Here is a 20430-nt window from a genome sequence, read left to right as displayed (position 1 = left end):
TCTTTCTGTGCACGCTGTCTGCAGATCCTGGGCTCTCCCGTTCGCTCCCTGCACTGTGTGTCCCCCCATCCCACGGCCACCGAGGGCTGGCCTCTGCCCCGTGGCCGCCCTCCCTGGCCCTTAGCCGTCAGTTCTGACCAAGCCCTCGCCCTCTCCCCTTTGCCAGGAGGGAGCGAAGGCGCCGACACCACATGTCGGTGTGGGAGCAGCGCACCAGCCAGCTGAGAAGGCACATGCAGATGCCCAGCCAGGAGGCCCTCAACAAGGAGGAGGCCCCGCCCATGAACCCCCTCAACCCCCTCAACCCCCTGAGCTCCCTCCACCCACTCAATGCCCACCCCAGCCTCTACCGGAGACCCAGGCCCATCGAGGGGCCGGCCCTGGGCCTGGGTCTGGAGAAATGTGAGGAAGAGCGCGTCAGCCGCGGGGGGTCCCTCCAGGGGGACGGAGGGGACCTGTCGAGTGCCCTGGACAACCAGAGGAGCCCCCTGTCCCTGGGCAAACGGGAGCCGCCCTGGCTGGCCAGGCCCTGTCATGGGAACTGTGACCCGACCCAGCAGGAGGCCGGGGGCGGGGAGACCGTGGTGGCCTTCGAGGACCGGGCCAGGCACAGGCAGAGCCAGCGGCGCAGCCGGCACCGCCGCGTCAGGACGGAGGGCAAGGAGTCCTCCTCCGCTTCCAGGAGCAGGTCTGCCAGCCAGGAGCGGAGTCTGGATGAAGCTGTGCCCAGTGAGGGGGAGAGGGACCTCGAGCCCAGGGACAGCCACGGGGGCAAGGAGCCCACAATCCAGGAAGAAGAGCGATCCCAGGACTTAAGAAGGTAAATTAGACACAGGAGCATGCTGGAGGCATGTAGTGCGGCTGGCATTAGGGGTTCTTCAACGTAAGCCTTTCCAAGGCTCGGTTTCCCCTGTAGTAACATGGAGGTGATGCTAATGTACCTTTTACGAGGCATGTGTAAATATGACAGCGATGGCGTCTACCCCTCTGAAAACCAGGGCATCTCCTGTTGGGAGTGGGTAGTGGATGAATGGATGGGAGTAAAGGCAGTGGATACTGCCCGTGGACCTTAGCTCCTCTGCCTGGCTGGGTGGGGTGGGAGGCACCAGATGCCACGTGCTCTCCAGCAGGGCTGCTTTGGCTCCCCTCACTTCTCCCTCTCGCCAGGCGTATCAGCCGTTTTGGAACAGCTTCTCGATCTGAGCACCAGCTGTGTCCCCCTCTCTCTTCACAGGACCAATAGTCTGATGTTGTCCAGAGGTTCTGGGCTGGCAGGAGCCCTCGACGAGGCCGACACACCCCTCGCCCTGCCCCAACCAGAGCTGCAGGCGGAGAAGGATGCAGCGCTGACGGAACAGGAGCCAGAGGGCAGCAGTGAGCAAGCCCTGCTGGGGGACGTGCAGCTGGACATGGGCCGGGTCATCAGCCAGAGTGAGCCCGACCTCTCCTGCGCCACGGCCAACACGGACAAGGCTGACCCTGAGAGCACCAGCGTCACCGTCGCCATCCCCGACGTGGACCCCTTGGTGGACTCGACCGTGGTGCACAGTGAGAATGCAGTTCCTGTCCCCTTCACCCCCATTGCCCATCGTGCCCAGGGCTGGGGGAGTCATGGCTCTGGAGTCATCCCTGGAGAGCTGCGTGGAAAACCCCACCAGTGGGATGAAATCACTCTTCAACACGTAAAAAAAATAGCAGCAGTTTTATCCCAGTTTGCAAGAAAAATAAGTTAGAATTTTCTCAATCTTAAGTTTTGCCCATAAAATGTCCTTAGGCCTTTCGCCCCTGTGACCATCCTAGAGTCTTCAGAGAGATCACGTGTAATTTTTTACCCGTTTTTATATTCAGCTCTTTGATTCATTGTATGCGTATCTGATGGCATTCTCTGGGACCCCCCAGGTTCTCTGCCACTTGACAGTTTGGGGACCGTTGCTGGAACAGAAGGTGGCAGGTGGGCTGCGGCCGGCACTGGCTATGCTCAGTGTGTAGCCTCCTAAACCCTGTGCCTCTCGAGGCCTCAGTGTATCATCTGTGAAGTGAGGGCATCGAACCAGATGACCTCTGAGATCTTTCCCTGTGCTAACATTTTATGAATCTGTTACTCTTTTCTACTCTTTTTCTCCTAGGAGCTCTTAGTCACACTTTCTCTCATAGTTCCTGAAGGCAATGGATGTTCACCTGTGAGACCTTAAACAGAAACAACCAAAAAGCACTTAACCCACACCCATCCCTGCCCTGACACCCCACCCATCTCTGCATTAATCCCACCATCCACCTTATCGTCACTGAATTGTGACCACAGGATTCCACGCTTGCTTTTTTCCCTCTCTTTCTTTCCCCATATTTTTCTCTTTTCACAGAACAGTCCTCTCTCCCTGTTTTTCTCTCTCCCACTTCTCTGTCTCCATTTCTTCACCTTCTCAAAGTGAAGAAACTGTCTCAAAGTATTCTTCAAAGTGCCAGTACTACTTTAAAAAGTGAAATCTCGGGCTTCCCTGGTGGCACAGGGCTTGAGAGTCCACCTGCCGATGCAGGGGACACGGGTTCATGCCCCGGTCCGGGAAGGTCCCACGTGCCACGGAGCGGCTGGGCCCGTGAGCCATGGCCGCTGAGCCTGTGCGTCCGGAGCCTATGCTCTGCAGTGGGAGAGGCCACAACAGTGAGAGGCCTGCGTACTGCAAAAAAAAAAAAAAAAAAAAAAAAAAAGTGAAATCTCGCATATCCGGTGCCCCTGGGGTTGACTTGGGTGGGCATGTCTCAGGATCTCAGACTCACAACCTTTTTTGCTGTCTTATTTAATTTTATGTTCTCATAATGAAGTTTTGGGGGTCCTCCTTTATGAGACACAACATTAAGAAAGTTTGACCCCCCTCTGTTCTCTTTCTGGAGCTAGTCCCTGTCCTTGGTCATAGGTAAAAGCATGTCATCAGAGGGTTTTTGGACACTTTGGATGACTTACCTTTTGGAAAGACCTGGAAGGGGTCAGGACCTCAGAGGTTTGCTACTTACACAAGGTTCCAGGGCAGAAGCATTCACTGAGTGGGAATGGGGGAGAGGTTCCTTTGCCCCACTCACTCTGATAGCCTCATCCTCTCTGCCACTCACCCCACTCTGGGACTTGCGTAAGGGAACAGAGAGTAGTGGTCCAGCAGCCCCACTCTGTCTCTGCTTCTTCATTCTCTCAATCCTGGGATAAATTCACGGACCCATCTTCGCGTGAATATTGTATTCTTGTCTCTACATTAATCATGATGGGAAAAAGCACAGCCAGAAAGGCAGCCACAAACAGAGTAATGTCTTCTTAAAATCTTCCACTGCAGTGTGATTTCTTTGAAAGGAGATAGAATTTTGAATTGGGAACCCATACCAGCCGTATGACCTTCGGATAGGTCCTTGAATTCCCTGAACTTCAGTTTTCCTATCTGTAGAAGGGGAATAATAATATATGCCATCCAGGGTGTACTGATGTGAAAAATGCCATGAGTGAATATATACAAAGAGTCCAGATTTTAGATATAAATAAACTTTGTAAACTTTACAACAGAAACAACCATTCTGTTTTACCCAGGGAAACATGATTATCATTTATATGGCAAAAAAAAAAGGCTATACCACCTGAAATCAGGGCAGGGGTAAAGCTAGGAAGAGAGCAGGGCTTAACTCAGTATAATCTAGCAAACACCCTGATGTTTTCAGGCACCTTGCCAGGCACATCACTAGCTGCCTCTCCCATCCCCTCTATCCCATCCCCAGTGGAAAATGAAGGGCACCTTTCTGCAGGTAGCAAGGTTTCTGAAGATTTCAACACGTTCCTCTTGCAGTCAGCAGCAAGACTGATGGAGAAGCCAGTCCCTTGAAAGAGGAGGAGATGAAAGACGATGAGGAGGAGGTGGAGAAGAAGCAGCAGAAGAAGGAGAAGCGTGAGACGGGCAAAGCCATGGTGCCTCACAGCTCAATGTTCATCTTCAGCACCACCAACCCGTAAGACACCCTCCATTGCCACCTCCCTTTGGTGCTGGAGTAAACAGCCAAGGTTTGAGCCAGGGCGGGGTGATGAGAAGGAGGGATGGGGGTCCAGTCTTCCTCCTGAGCCTTCCTGGTGGAATGTGGCCAGACATCTGAAGACTCCAGGGTGCTCACTAGTTGAGGTGAGTCATGGAATTAATGAACAGCCTCAGAACTCTGTGCCCATAGTCTAAAGAGTAATTTAAGACAGTACAGAATGAGAAATGTCATGAGGAAAGGACTCTTCACCTACTCTTTGGTTAGCAGGTTGGGGGGTGGGGTGAGAAGGAAGGAGATCTACTTGGGATGTGTCACCAAATATTCCAGAGTGGACAGAGCTGAGACTAGGGAGCCTAGGATAACTAGATCATCCATTGGCTGCCCTATGTGTGAATTTTGAAGTGGGTGTGTCCCTCAGAGCAGAGGCAGGGCATGAGATGGGGTTGGCGAGGAAGAATCTGGAAGGTTAGATTTAGGAAAGATGGAATTTTGAAAGAGAAGCTGCCTTCCACCCTGGAAATGAGCAAGATGTACACGTAGACCAGCTTCTGAGTCTAGGAAGGTGAGAAGGCTTTCAGTGACCATGTGGGTGGTATTCAGGCATGGCCCTGGGAAGGAAGGAACCGGGGCTAAGAGATGTCAGGCCAACTGAGGCCAGGATGCTGTCTATAGAATAGTCACTTTAGGGGCTTCCCTGGTGGCACAGTGGTTGAGAGTCCGCCTGCCGATGCAGGGGACACGGGTTTGTGCCCCGGTCTGGGAGGATCCCACATGCCGCGGAGCGGCTGGGCCCGTGAGCCATGGCCGCTGAGCCTGCACGTCCGGAGCCTGTGCTCCACAACGGGAGAGGCCAAAACAGTGAGAGGCCTGCATACCGCAAAAAAAAAAAAAAAAAAGAATAGTCACTTTAGTCAGAATACCTGAGGCTCAGGGAAGCCTTTTGCTGCTTTCATCAGGAATCTTAGGATCAAGGTCTGTTTTTACATTTATTGGTTCTTAGGAGTTCCTTGCTGTGCCCCAGTTTCTGTACAGTTGGGGAGTAGACATTGAGACCCAGTGGAAGGTGCCTTGTAGACACCCGAGCGTGTGTCGTCTGGTGCTGGCCGCGGCTCCCCCAGCTCAGATGTGCTTTTGCAGATATAACGTATCTTGGCTTGTGTACTGCAGCCCCTAACCAATCTGATTACCTTGCCCCCACCGTCACTTTAAACCAAGGGTGGTTGCCTGAGAAATTAAATGGCTCTCCCACTGGCTTCCTCTGCCCAGGACCTGGCTGTCTGGAAGAGGCTGATGGGCATGGGGGTGGGGAGGAAAGATGGGAATGGGAGGGAAGGGGGGCCGGTTCAGCGGGCTCATCCGCTGCCCCACAGGATCCGCAGGGCCTGCCACTACATCGTGAACCTGCGCTACTTTGAGATGTGCATCCTCCTGGTGATCGCAGCCAGCAGCATCGCCCTGGCGGCCGAGGACCCCGTCCTGACCAACTCGGAGCGCAACAAAGTGGGTGCACAGGGGCTGACTGCCAGTTCCCGTAGTGCCCTGGTACTGCCTCTTCCCAGCCCCTCCCATCCCAACATTAGAGATGAGCTAAGGAAGGTTCCTGGAGAATGAAAGAGGCTTGAGAGATTGCCTGGTCCCAGTCCTCAGGGCAAAGCGTGAACCGCTTCAAGGCCGGTCCCCACCCGCAACCCTAACCCTAACCACACTGCTTACCTTTATGCTCAGCAGTGGGCCTTACACCCAGAGCCAGCCAGGGCTTTGAAAGGGGGTCTGCACTCACCCATGGGTTGGATGTGGGGTCTGACCTAGGGGCATGGGTGATGTGGGTGATGTCAGGGCGCTGCAGCTCCTCCCAGGGAGCGGAGGCACCTCCTGGAGGGCCAGGGTGGATGTCAGGAGGGGTCAAGGGGGTGGGGAGGATTGGAACGGACAAGGATCCCAGGGAGGGAGAGATCTGTGGGGCAATTCGGACCCAAGACATTAAGTTCTGACCACAGTGCGGGGGGAAGGGCCAAGGACTGGCCAGCGGGTCACGGGGCCCCAGCAGTATCCACGGCTCCTCTCTTCCCTGCGTCTGATTAGCAGTTACAACTCCGACCTTCTGTTCCAGGGTAGAAACGAGCGGGGCTTGGGGTGGGCGTGCATGAGAGCCCGTGTTTAAGGGGTGTGTGTAGCCTGGTGGTCTCTACCTTATGTGTCTTACAGGTGCTGAGGTATTTTGACTATGTTTTCACTGGCGTCTTCACCTTTGAGATGGTTATAAAGGTAAGAGCCTCTAGAGCAAACCTGGGCTTGGATGGGCCACCTGTCTGCCTCTCTAGTCTGGTGCCCTTCCCCAGGACTGTCACCTCCTGATCAATGACAGAACCTCAGCGGCGCCTCTGCTGACCCCTCCTCCAGCCTCAGATCCCAGTGAGGTCTGTCGTGGCAGGACTTGACTGTGGGGATCTGTTTAGACTGGTGCAGACCTGTGGGCATGGCCCGGGGAAAAGGCAGGCCCCCTCTCAGGAAGGCAGGAGAGGTGCTCCAGGCGTGGGGACTGTTCTCCCCTCCCCAACACGCTTCCTGGTTTGAGCCTGGGTGCCTGCCAAGGCAGAGGGGTGGGTAGGGATGTCTTCCTGGCCTCATTTAGTCTCAACCATACTCACTGCCCTCCACTCTCTTCCCTGCCACCATAACACCCCACGTTACCATCTTATTCCCAGTCTCACCCATCTGAGATTTTTCTTGTCTGTGCATATGTGGTGATGCCTGGGGCTCTGAGCCACTAATGTAAGGAGGGATGTGGTGGCTTTCGAGGAGCCAGGGAGTCTAAGTGAACCCTGGTGGCTATGAGAAGGGCCTTGGGCCTCACAGTTAGGTGGACAGAGCCTGTGGGACCTGTCCTCCTGCTCCTTGGGTCCCCGTGTGGGGTTGCTTTTTAGAGGCAATGGCAGCGGGGGCATTGCCATAGGGAGCCCAGAGCTCAGGGCACGTATGACCAGCACCTCCTGGGCTCATTGGTGGCTGTTCACATCCTCCTTCTGCAGATGATAGACCAGGGCTTGATCCTGCAGGATGGGTCCTACTTCCGAGACCTGTGGAACATCCTCGACTTTGTGGTAGTGGTTGGTGCATTGGTGGCCTTTGCTCTGGCGTAAGTAACTCTTTTTTTCTCCTTCGATTCCCTTCCCTCCCTCCTTCCTGAGACGGCTGATTTGAGGGCTTCTCCAGGGCCAATTCACTCAGTGGTGCCCATGAACGCTGCCCTGGGAGTCTGCTTCCCAGTTGCCCCTCGACAGGGCTCCTGAGAGCCTTACAGCCTCAGCTCACATGCCCTGAGTCGTGGGACTGGTGAAGGAGGAGCAGAACGAGTCTCTAGGGAGAAGCCAAAGGCCTTGGCATTCCTCCCTTCGAGATGAGTGAGCCTGGGCAGGCACTCACTTGTGTGCCCCCATGGGCTCAGCACGGGACCCAGGGACAGCCGAGGTACCCTTTCATTTCTCGATTCTGTCAAACAAAGGATCAGCTTGAAAGAAAAATGCAGCAGGTAGAGCAGAGTTGGGGAATCATAGAATCCTGGGTGTGGAGAGATTCTCTGCTCATGAGCAGAAGTACCCCAGAGCTATTCCAAGGACATAAGAAGCATGTTAATATGATGAACTCCAGAAGGAAAGACCTTCCCAACTTTCCTTGGTAACACACTTAGGAAAACAGTCTTAAACCATTCAGGTGACTAACCATGTTCATTACATTAGGGGATTTTTTTTTTTTCTGAACACTGATCCAGGGAAGGGCTTTCCTAGCCCTCCAGGGTGTAGCTAGGAAGTAGACATATTGTCAGAGCGTTTTCCCTACGCTAGTGGGTAGAGGGCCCCAGAAGATGAATGACAGCCTTCTGGGCTCTGTCCGTACCTTGTTCCACGGTCGGAGCAGCTTCACCCTTTGCCGGATGGCACAGTAGAATGCCCTCCAGCTTTCTGAGTACAAGAGAAAGCCAAGTCTTCTAGGCAAGATGAGCTACACTGTGTGATGGGCACAAGGAAAGCATTTGGGAGCTTCTGTCATTGATGATGTCTACAAAAGGGAAGGAGCAAAACACCTCCGTAGGCTTGACCTTCCCAGATCCAAGTGGTCAAGTAGGGATCATCTGTCCCGCCTTCTCCCCAGACACTGTCAGCTTCCGTCCCTATCCATCTGGCAGAGAAAGAAATGGGGTAACAGTTAAGAAGGAATGTTCCTCAGGTGGCCAAGAGTGGGAGGAGAGATGAAAGGTCCCCAGCTGTGCTAAGAATTTGAGACCTCCCAGAACCTGGAAGTAGACTGTGTCCATTGCTGCCCCAGCCATGGGGGACCTTCCAAAGGAGAACCAGGCTGAATGTGACTTGTGACCCTGAGCTGGCAGTCAGGACAATTCCAGTGTCCTTTGTCCTTATGTGCACCAGTGTATTTACCCCATTAGAGTCATGTGGAGTCACCTGGGCCCCTCACAAGGAATCCTATCAGATGTTTCTGAACTGTTCGCAAGGAGATTTCACAAAAGTATGATTTTTCCAAGCATCTGGTCCCTGTATGGACTCCCATAGCAAGATAAAAATAAAGGCAACTCTGGCTCTAATAAGGGGACTCCCAGCTCCTCTTCCTCCTCCTTCAAGGAAAGAAGCACCAAAGTCTGCCTTCATCCTAAGGAGGTCCACCTTTTATGTTAGAGGTAAATCTTACCCCTGAGTTTTTAAAGTCAAGTTCCCGTCTCATTTTACCAACTCATTTGTGTACATTGTTCACCATATTGTTCTTCTCCCTTACTTTGATCTCAGTAAAATACGTTGTCTCTCTTTGAAGAAATAAAGGACAAGGAGAGAGGAGCATATAGGAAAGGAGACACCTCATCTTGAGGAAGAACGGAGTTCATTGGGGTCACAGGGCAGAGCGGGAGGAAGGGGGTGGGCTGTGGAGTCAGGAAGGCCCAGCTCCTCCACTACCAGTTTCATGGCCTAGAGCAACATAGCAAAGTATTAACCCTCTTACCCTCATCTCTGACATGGAGACAGAATAATGTGTGTCAAGGGCTTAGCCCAGAGCCTTACCCAGTGTGAGTGATCAGTAAACGTGAATTCCCTTCCTTATGCTTCCATCCTCCATCACGTCATGAAGTCCGAATATGGAGTAAAATGTGTGTTGAGACCTAACGTACACAAAAAGTTGAACACAGGCTGGTTTCCAAGACTTGGTTGTTGTACACACACACCTGGCCTGTGTTGGTGCCAGTGGGAAGGAGGTGTGTGTTAAAGGAAGCCTCTGCACGCCTGCCCCATGTCCACAGTCCAGCTGTGTCTCCTCAGATCCAGAGCAGTGACGACAGGCTGGAGGGTTGTCATCTGTCTTGTTCTTTCTTTGTGCCCTTTGAAACGTGGCAGTGGTAGCTTTGGTGTTTGTGGTGGGGGAAGCCTTAATAGCCCCGGAGCCAAAGCCTCTCTGTTGGTCTTCAGACCAGATACAGTGCAGGGTACCCCAGAAATCCCCTGGTTCTGGGGTCCACGCATATTGTGATGGATTGAGCGTTATGATCCATTGCTTGCTTTTAGTGATTTCACTTCTTGAACTTGTTATTCATTTCTCTCCAAAATGTAAATGGTACTTGCTCATCCTTCTCCATCCACACTCTCTCTTTTGTTAGCATCCTTCTAAGCTTACCATGCACATTTCCTCTCCCCTTTCTCCTGCTTATGGGACAGGCTCACACCCCCCTCCTCTGGCCTTTGTCATGTTTGCTGAGGTCCAGGTAATGCTTTCTCTTGCTCGTATGCTCATGCTTTCTAACTCTGTTCTCCCACTTTCCTCATTAAGGGCACAGAGAATTCAGCTCTCCCATCATTTTGGTAGGGTTAGCCAGGGTTTCCCCTGCCAGCAAAGCAAGGGCCTGACCTGAAATGGGTTGATATCGGAATAAGGCCTATATCCCCCTGCGGGGCTGTGGTCAGGGGCTCAGGCCAAGAGAACCATGTGTGAGTTTTTCTGTAGGCTTGTCAAGGACCTCCCTCTCTGTGGATACAACTTTCATTGTCATATCCCATATTTTTGCCCCTAAGAATGTCCACCATTCACATAACCTTACTCCTGGCCTATCTCTCTCTCTCTCCTTGAAATTGAACCTTGTTTTACTGAGGCTTCTACAAAGGTTATTGCTCAATTTGAGCAGAACTGATGTTGATTGACATGGTAATACCTTTCCGTGGCTCCTCAGAAATCAGAAGTGACTTGGTATCTCTTCCACCACTGGCAGCCAGAGCCTTCTCAGGACCCAGCCCAAGTCCCAATAGCAACACCCCAACCAAGGGGAGAAAATGGCCTCTAGCTGAATTCTCAGAGAAAGCTGAGCCCTTCTACTGCATCAGTCTGCACCTGCCATCATGTATATTTTCTAGGAGCATGTATGTTGTTTATGTATTGGCTGAAAGGGGATCTCTCTTCTTTATAGCTGCATATGTGAAGTGAAGGGATTCTTTATAGTGTAAACTCGACAGATTCCATGTGGGCACTTTATTGACTTTGGAGGAGGAGGGGAAGGGGGTTTATTTTCTGAGTGTGGGCATAGCAAGGGATAAGAAAATAAATGGAAGGATACCTGTATTGCACCCTTCCTGTTCTTCCGAGTCCACTTTTACATTATAAAGCATTTATAAGAACACTCAGGTCTCCCTCCATAAGCCCGATACCTGTGTAGAGGCGGGCAGAGTTTTGACAGAGGTTGGCTACAGCTCTCCCTCATCCCACTGCCCTCACAACACCCCGCTTTCTGGGCCACGTGGGGACACGGAGTGTTTGCCAACTATAAATATCCTGACTGTGCCTTTTCCTCTCTGTGGTTTCAAGAAAAGTCTGGTGAGTGACTGGGCCTGTGAAACCTTTCTCTTTTATCTTTTTCTATTTGAAAAAGAGGGATTCTTCTGTTTGATAATTATTGTCCCCTGAAAGACCAGAAACTGCTTTTCCCACTTTTCTCACACCCTGTTGCCATCACTTCTGCTTCCCGGTCTGCTGGGTGGGAAAGCAGAGATGGTTCCAGCCTTGGCATTTCTGGGTATCTGCACATTGGACACACCCCCTCACTTTGGGGCACCCCCCAGAGTTGGCTGCCTTGTATGGGGGTCATGTGTCCACTGTGCAGGTTGAGTACATGAACCTTATGGGATCCTGCCCATTGATGGCGATGCTGTCTGGCCCTCAGGCTTCCTGTCTTCCACTTTTAGTGAAGGGCTCTGGCAGACAGGTGGGCGGGGCCAGGCCAGCACCTCAGTAGGGACCGCAGGGGAGGATGGGAAGGGTGTGATCCTGCGCTCCAGCCCAGGCCCCTCCCTCCTCTTCATTCTTGTTGCTCTACAACATGTTACTTGACCAGCTCAAGTCAAGTCACCAGGTGAGCTGTCCTAGGTTGGATTCTTAATAGTAAATTCGCAGCTTAGGATGGCTTCTCAACACAAACAGTTTAAAAGAAAAATAACTAGCAATTCAGCTCCCACCTCCTCCCCAGCATGGCTGTGTACACCAGTCAGAGTCGTGCAGGCTCTCAGGCAGCTGACGCCGAAGCTTCCCGTTACCATTTTCCATCATAGCAGGGCACGAGGTAAGGTCAGGGCTCCCTGGCACGCAGGGGATCTGGATCACAGCCGCACTTGGCCTTTCATTATTCAGTCCTTAGCCAGAAAAGAAAAACATGAGTCAATCGCCTCTTGATGCCAGAAGGACCCGGAATTCCCACGTTAGCTTTTAGTACATTCTCTTCATTGAAGTACGTCACTTTCCTGACACTTGACAGTCTGCTCTAGTCTCTAAGATGGATAAGGTCTTTTGAACGCATTCAGAACCAGCCACAGCAGCAGAGCTGGTTCTGAATTCATTCAACGACATACACAAGCACAGACAATTTTAGACTTGGAAATGGTACTCTGGTTCTGGTTTTGCATTTGAGGCTTTGTGTTTGTGAAGGTGGGAGTGTGCATACATGAGAAAGGAGTGACTACTTAGAACTGAAATGCTGGTACATGCTCACACTCAGCGGAGCTTGGTAATCATAGAACTGATATTTCACCTTACACCTGCCTGACCCTTTCTCCTGTCCTTTGCTGTCTGCCTGTGTCTGAGGCAGTCCCCTCAAACCTCAAGTTTTGCTTTGGGGCTTCTTTCTTGACAGCCCCCATTCTTTTAAAAGTGAGAGGGGTGTCTCCCACAGGAAGCTATGACTACTCATTAATCTTGTAGGGGGAAAGAGGGTGGACAAAGTCCTACTCCATTCAAAGAAGACTCATTTACCACTGAGCCAGACAGTTCATCCAGTTCCACTGCTCTGTGGAAGAGAATGAAGGATTAAAATTAAATTTAGCCATCAGGTAGCCCATTAACTGTGGATTTAGGATGCCAGCTGAGCTGAAATTGGAAATTTCCAGCTGTGAGCAGATAGAAGGATGTCATTGCTTGAGACTCCAGCCTTAAGAGTCACCTCAAGAGTGACTTTATCTGACTTTGGACCCCAGCAGGGACACTGAAGATGATTAATGTCCATGGACTCTTGGGATTCCCACTGCTGTATTTTACACCCTAGCTGCCTTGCAAACAGGGTTTGGGAGGGGAAAAGGAAGGTCACAGTGGCAGCCACACGAAGGAAGTGTCTGAAAGAAAGACAGAAGTTCCCAGTCTACCTGTTCTTGTCTTTAAGCCCAGCATGCATGTTTTTTGATGAACACTGGAAAATGCATTCTGTTACAAATGGCCTCGGTGCTGCTGGGGAACCCTCTGTAGAATGTGTGCTTGGGGAGCTTTATCATATGGAGACAATGGGTGTGAACATCTTAATATTTCTCTTTATTAATAAGCACAAATTGGGGAGATGGTTGGTTGTAAATAGGATCTCAGCCTGTGGCCACAGAACCAAGCAAAATGAAATGGTCCAGTCCACATGTTAACCGACAATTTGGCTAACCAGACTCAGATGCAAAAGCACCCGGCACAGAAAGGTGAGGCTTCACAGCTGTGGGAAGAGCCCAGTTCTGCAGGATTAGTAGAAACTCATCACAGTGCCCTCCAGATTTAAAAGTAGGTTTTAGAGTAATTTGGGTCAGAAGATTTCATGATGAGACTTGGGAAGTATCTGCTCAGATCATGTGACCTGCCAGCCATCTGCTTAATCCACACTCATAGAGGCACAGGCTAGCATTATGAGTTAGTCTCCAGCTGGGGGAGTGTATGGGCTGGACTTCAGCTGGCATGAAGGTCTTCTTAGAAAGATCAGCAGATGAGGGGTCTTGGGGTATGTTTAGATTAGGAAGACTAAGAAGCAAGACAAATCAGGTCACTGTTCACCAGAATGAACAGCAGAACTGCTAGGCGATAGATGCTTTGCTATCTCTTGCTGCTTCCCAGTGCTTGGACAAAAATATCTTCCAGTAAGAGTATAGTGCTCGAGTTTTGCAAAGGAGAAACTTTGCAAAGGCAACGATGAGTGTGTTACAGGGAGTTCGTTGAAGTCCGTATGCAAGAAGAAAAGGATTACGCACTAACCGCTTAGCATAGAACTAGTGCTCTGGTCACACAGAACAGAGAAAGATGGCAGAGTCCCAAAGGATTTTTGCCTCCTGGGTGATCCCAAAAGATGCTGAGGTATGGGTCAGAAAGAAAAATAATCCCCAAATGGCAGCAGCCAAGCAGTGACAAGGTCAAAGTGCTGGATTTAGATTCTTCATGCAGATGAACTAGCCTTGCCTAGAGAGTTCTGTTTCCAGCGACAAGCAGGGCCAATGCAAAGGGGGAAACTTCCTCCTCACTTCCATGGGGCTTCAGAATTTGTAAAATGCTTTCACACTCTTTATTTCATTTGTCACTCTACAGTCTTATTTCACAGTTGAGAAATGGATCTCCTGAGGTCTGACTAGTTTGACTCATTTGACTAGTAAGTAGCAAAGCCAATTCTTAAACAACTGATCATTTTGACTTGAAGTTCAGGGCTTTCTCCATTACATTAAGCCCCCTTCTACCTCTGATGTTCTACTTAGTTCCAAGTCATTAACCTCTGTAAGCTCAAAGTAATGGCCTGGTATGGATTTCTCCTTATCCCACAGATCATCTGTCTCTGCCTGGAAACAGACAAGACCTATGGGCCTAATTTAGAAGGCATCCCTGACCTTGTCAATCTTGCTGTTCCATCTGTATCCTTTTCTTCCCATGAACCCTCACTGGCCCTAGACTGATGGAGAAGACTAGGATAGATGGCTCAGTATTTGAGCTCAGGAACTGCTGGTTTCTTTTGCCGTTTCCTCCTTTGGTTAAAACCCTCCATTTGTTCCCATGTGGAAAGGCATTGTAACGTCGTAAATAAGAGCCTAGGTTTCAGAGTCAGGTAAACTTAGCACCGTTAATTATTAGCTACCTTAACTCTCTGAACTTCTACTTGCTCATCTGTAAGTAAAAATTAAAAATAACTCTATTTTGGTCTTATGAGAATTAACTAAGGTAAAATATATTGTGTCCAGTGTAGTGCCAAGCACTTAGTAAGTACATAATAAGTGATAATTATTATTGACTACTAAATAATAGTCCAGACACTAGCAAAGTTCAAGGCTCCTCACAGCATAACCCCGCCGCCCCCTTTACATTCCAGCAAGCCTGTCCATTCCTCTAATGCAAGAGATTCCTTAAAATCCCTGTGCTGTTCCCTCCTGGGCTCATGGGGAAGGGAAGAAGAAGACCATTCCACTTAAAAGAGGGAAGGACTGTTCAGAAACTGATGTTCTGGCTCTGCCCCCCAGCACGCACCTCCCACCATGGAAGGAGAGTCAGTTCCTAGCAGAAATCAATTTGAGAGCACATCGTTTGAGAAAGGGGGACATAGAAGATGAAAAGCAAGATTACAGGGAATGATGAGTGATTACACATGAAAGATCTGGAGGGCAGCTTGACAGTTGAGCTGGAAGATTCTCATCTTTTACTGATGAGACATAAGAGAAATGTGGCAATTATTTTTTTGGAGAGCAACCAGGAAACTTAACAAATAAGTAGGAAATAAATGGGGAAATGGGTAGCCCAATTGAGCCCCAATTAAAGTAGGGCCAGTACATACTCACATGTGAAATTATCCTCAAATTTTAACATTAGAGTCAATTTTTTAAATTAATTTCTTTTTTTAACATCTTTATTGGAGTATAATTGCTTTACAATGGTGTGTTAGTTTCTGCTTTATGACAAAGTGAATCAGCTATACATATACATATATCCCCATATCTCTTCCCTCCTGCGTCTCCCTCCCACCCTCCCTATCCCACCCCTCTAGGTGGTCACAAAGCTCTGAGCTGATGTCCCTGTGCTATGTGGCTGCTTCCCACTAGCTAGCTATTTTACATTTGGTAGTGTATATAAGTCAATGGCACTCTCTCACTTTGTCCCAGTTTACCCTTGCCTCTCCCCATGTCCTCAAGTCCATTCTCTGTGTCTGCATCTTTATTCCTGTCCTGCCCCTACGTTCTTCAGAACCTTTTTTTTTAGATTCAATATATATGTGTTAGCATACAGAATTTATTTTTCTCTTTCTGACTTGCTTCACTCTGTATGACAGTCTCTAGGTCCATCCACCTCACTACAAATGACTCAATTTCATTTCTTTTTATGGCTGAGTAATATTCCATTGTATATATGTGCCACATTATCTTTATCCATTCATCTGTCGATGGACACTTAGGTTACTTCCATGTCCTGCCTATCGTATATGGAGCTGCAAAGAACATTGTGGTGCATGACTCTTTTTGAATTATGGTTTTCTCAGGGTATATGCCCAGTAGTGGGATTGCTGGGTCCTATGGTAGTTCTATTTTTAGTTTTTTAAGGAACTTCCATACTGTTCTCCATAGTGGCTGTATCAATTTACATTCCCACAAACAGTGCAAGAGGGTTCCCTTTTCTCCACACCCTCTCCAGCATTTATTGTTTGTAGATTTTTTGATGATGACCATTCTGAGCGGTGTGACGTGATACCTCATTGTAGTTTTGATTTGCATTTCTCTGATGATTAGTGATGTTGAGCATTCTTTCATGTGTTTGTTGGCAATCTGTATATCTTCTTTGGAGAAATGTCTATTTAGGTCTTCTGACCATTTTTGGATTGGGTTATTTGATTTTTTGGTATTGAGCTGCATGAGCTGCTTATAAATTTTGGAGATTAATTCTTTGTCAGTTGTCTTTTGGTCTTGTTTATGGTTTCCTTTGCTGTGCAAAAGCTTTTAAGTTTCATTAGGTCCCATTTATTTATTTTTGTTTTTATTTCCATTTCTCTAGGAGGTGGATCAAAAAGGATCTTGCTGTGATTTATGTCATAGAGTGTTCTGCCTATGTTTTCCTCTAAGAGTTTTATAGTGATTGGCCTTACATTTAGGTCTTTAATCCATTTTGAGTTTATTTTTGTGTATGGTGTTAGGAAGTGTTCTAATTTCATTCTTTTACATGTAGCAGTCCAGTTTTCCCAGCACCACTTATTGAAGAGGCTGTCTTTTCTACATTGTATAGTCTTGCCTCCTTTATCAAAAATAAGGTGACCATATGTGGGTGGGTTTATCTCTGGGCTTTCTATCCTGTTCCATTGATCTATATTTCTGTTTTTGTGCCAGTACCATACTGTCTTGATTACTGTAGCTTTGTAGTATAGTCTGAAGTCCGGGAGCCTGATTCCTCCAGCTCCGTTTTTCTTTCTCAAGATTGCTTTGACTATTCAGGGTCTTTTGTGTTTCCATACAAATTGTGAAACTTTTTGTTCTAGTTCTGTGAAAAATGCCACTGGTAGTTTTATAGGGATTGAATTGAATCTGTAGATCGCTTTGGGTAGTATAGTCATTTTCACAATGTTGATTCTTCCAATCCAAGAACATGGTGTATCTGTCCATCTGCTTGTATCTTCTTTAATTTCTTTCATCAGTGTCTTATAGTTTTCTGCATACAGGTCTTTTGTCTCCTTAAGTAGGTTTATTCCTAGGTATTTTATTCTTTTTGTTGCAGTGGTAAATGGGAGAGTTTCCTTAATTTCTCTTTCAGATTTTTCATCATTAGTGTATAGGAATGAAAGAGATTTCTGTGCATTAATTTTGTATCCTGCTACTTTACCAAATTCATTGATTAGCTCTAGTAGTTTTCTGGTAGCATCTTTAGGATTCTCTATGTATAGTGTCATGTCATCTGCAAACAGTGACAGCTTTACTTCTTCTTTTCCAATTTGGATTCCTTTTATTTCTTTTTCTTCTCTGATTGCTGTGGCTAAAACTTCTAGAGTCAATTTTACACCTGATAAAATTTCACCAATTAGCCAGACAGTGTAAAAAAACTCTGCTTATACATTTAGTAGCAAAGCGTAGCAAAGTATTATCAAATGATTATACTTAAATGACCTGTAAAAAGCTCATGCATTTTTTCTTAAGCAATATGCCACAGTTGAAGTACTTGAAGAGTCTGTTCTCTTGGTTTGATAAAACCTCTCCCTTGCAATCTTGTTGACTTGGATAATGGCTTAAATGAATCTTGTATGCGGGGATTTGGGAGAGGTAGTTTAGCCTAGCCCATGTGTAAATTTATGATATATTTTAATTAATGGGGACTACGTTGTTGATGCTTTTCCTGACCCTGTGGCTTTGTTAGCCAGTATTCCTTTCATTTCAAATGACAATTTTCAAGTTTGTACTGAATGTATGTTAACAAAACTGAGAACCCAAGCATGCTTTTTTTACAGCCACTCAAAATCCTAGCTTTTCAGTAGCTCTTCTGCAGACCTGTTTGAAAGATGTGCAGAGCAATGACTAATCTTTATTTTACTTTTGGCCTGTGTCTGATTACTATCCTTGGCTCAACTCTGTAGGAGTCAGAATGGGACTACTAGCCCAGTACTTTGGCAGTCACAGTCAGCTGTTAAGATCAGAGTGTACCATCAAAGAATTCCACTTCCCAAACCAAGGGACACACACACACACACACACACACACACACACACACAGGTCAGAGATCCCCTTTGTTCCATAGCATGACATTTTACTAGGATCCTGGGACAAAATTAATTGTAGAGAGCAAATTCTGTCCTTTATCTGGGTGTGTAGGAGGAGAAAAAATTATTGAACTTTCCTTCAATAGGAAAGTTCAAAATCAACAGATGGGTATCTGTGAGTATGAACCCATTTAGACTCTACTGGATATAAAGGTCTTGGGGCTAAGGACCTGGGCTAATGGAAGGTGAAAGCCTGGACCACCTGTCCATCCATTGATCCCACTTTGTTCTCTCATTTCAAGGATTTGGAAGATTCTCCCTGAGCTTTTGCTTAAGATGAATGTAGCCTGGGGAAAAGATGGTGACCTATGTAGTTGTTCTGGCAAAATTTTCAATCAAATGATTCCATCTTTCCCAAGCATTTAGCTTGCAATTATACCTTCATTTGTTTGCTTGTTTATTTAAGGCCTGTCTTCCCTCCTAGATTAGGGAGGGACCTCATTTGTTTTGTTCACAACCGTGTAGTTAGTACTTAGAATAGTGCCAGACATTTATTAAGGACTCCATCAGTGCTGTTATATGAATGGATAAAGGTATATTTGGCTCACCTACCACATGCCCAGTCTCATGCATGAGAAGACACTGTTATAACTCAGGGGAAGATATTTCCTCTGCCTTCTGAGCATTTGGAGATTATCACATGAGGGATTTAAGGTTTATAAGGCTTTGGGTTTGATTCTCAAACCACCATTCATTTGGCATTTACAGTGAAAATTAATATAATTTTGAATGTGGGATCATTCACTGAATAAAATGGTCATTGGAAATCTTTGCTTGTGGCATATGGTGGTGTAACATAGGTTTGTGGTAAGTAAAAAAAATTTAAAAGAAAGGAAGAAAAAGTACCCTTCACAGCCAACTGTCAACCAAGAAGCAAAGGCTGAATTTTAGGCACTTCTTCATAGCAGCCGGCCTGTTCACCCGTGGCACTGGGGCTCCCTTACTGAGATCTTATGCAAGGCACACCTTCCACAGGCTGCAGTTTTGTTTGCAGTTAAGTGGATGTCAAGGATATGTTCCAGCTTTAGAATTTGGTGAGCTGTTTGACAGAGCCTAGAACCAAAAGCTTGCTGGTGCAGAAGCTTAATGGTACAGAGCAAGAGCTCTGAGCATCATATAGACTTGGGTTCAAATCCCAGCTGTCCCTGCCACTGCTGGGCACTCAGCTTCTCAGCATCTCATCTGTGAAATGGAGATAATAATACCTTTGTCCGAAAGGTACTCGGACGTCCGAATAAAGAGTTGCACTGCAAGTACTTAACAGAGTCTGGCCAAGAAGAACTATTCAGAAAGTTAGCTTTTATTATTTCTACCTCAAATGTTTCATGTTTATGCTCTCCATCTTTTGAAGCCTCACCAGTAGAACTGGGATGATTTGTCTGCAAGCTACACGGTAAATAGCTCACAAAGGACGGGTGGTCATTTAATTTATCAAAAGGCATCCATCCCTTTATGTGACATCGGGACCTTGATAGACAATGCCTTCCCCCATATTTCAAGGTGGTTTTATGATACGGCCCCTCTGTGCTTTTGAGAGATGTCAGAGTAGCCCTCTTCTGGACATTGTGTCTCCCTCTTCAAATGAACTCCTTCATAAGCATACGTATGCCGCTGTGTCTTGAAACGCCTTTTCCAAGACATAGTTTCTGGCCCAGATCAGGCACTTTTCCTCTAGCCTGGCTTCTTATAAATTCACTGGAAACAGAAGGAGTTTGTCTGAAGGCTACTAAGGAAGTGGAATTGAAAGACTACATTTGGAAAACTCCAATTCAGCGAGGCTCCATGGAATAAAGTACACATGGGGAATGCCATATAGTTAGAGGCAGCGTCCCTAACGCTTGCAGAGGTCCCTTGCCTTTGCAGGGTGGAGAGGTGGGTGTGGAGTGATGGTGTGCTGGCCCTTCCTTTCCTTCACAAAGCGTGCAGACTCTGCAAGTGCCAAGGCTGTAAGCGGGATCTCTAGGGTCTGGGCATCTCCAATTTCCCATTGTCCTAAAGTTCTCTTTTCTCCCTGAATTTACTGACTATCTCCCTTCTCTCCATTACCTCTCTTCCTTTTTTTTTTTTTTTTTTTTACTGCTTTCTGCTTGGATCCTCCATAGGAATGCCTTGGGGTAAATATGTTTCTCTTCAGTTTTCTTTGAACTAAAAGAATATGGGGAGTGGGTTGGAGGAGGGAGAAAGTATGGTTGAGAGGGAAGGAACTGGCTCACTAAGAAAGGAGTGGTGAGTTTATGTGAGTGGTGTGTTTTCCCTGATATCCGAGAGAACAAAAACTAGGAGTCACCAAGCCTTCCTGGGAACTGATCATTCTTATTGGTTTGGATATGTATTTGGCCTATATGTTGCCTTTTTAGAAAGGTAGATAGACGAACCTACTA

The 20430-nt window shown here is 47.7% G+C and overlaps 1 protein-coding gene across 3 annotated transcripts in view; it reads left to right on the top strand.

Moving 5' to 3' along the window:
* CACNA1E (calcium voltage-gated channel subunit alpha1 E) overlaps positions 1 to 20430 on the top strand; it is a gene marked incomplete at its 3' end in the record, with an annotated part of 300753 nt that overhangs the window by 232984 nt on the left and 47339 nt on the right. For all 3 annotated transcript variants that reach the window (XM_082612461.1, XM_082612460.1, XM_082612459.1), the window contains 7 exons: positions 167 to 820; positions 1235 to 1548; positions 3822 to 3981; positions 5376 to 5505; positions 6211 to 6270; positions 7035 to 7141; positions 20152 to 20163. In XM_082612461.1, coding sequence (XP_082468587.1) covers positions 167 to 820; positions 1235 to 1548; positions 3822 to 3981; positions 5376 to 5505; positions 6211 to 6270; positions 7035 to 7141; positions 20152 to 20163 — 1437 coding nt within the window. The remainder of the gene's footprint in view (positions 1 to 166; positions 821 to 1234; positions 1549 to 3821; positions 3982 to 5375; positions 5506 to 6210; positions 6271 to 7034; positions 7142 to 20151; positions 20164 to 20430) is intronic.

Source organism: Mesoplodon mirus (genome assembly GCF_964341445.2).
Source record: "Mesoplodon mirus genome assembly, chromosome: 3".
Lineage (NCBI taxonomy): Eukaryota > Metazoa > Chordata > Mammalia > Artiodactyla > Ziphiidae > Mesoplodon > Mesoplodon mirus.
This window is presented reverse-complemented; position numbering and strand designations above follow the sequence as displayed.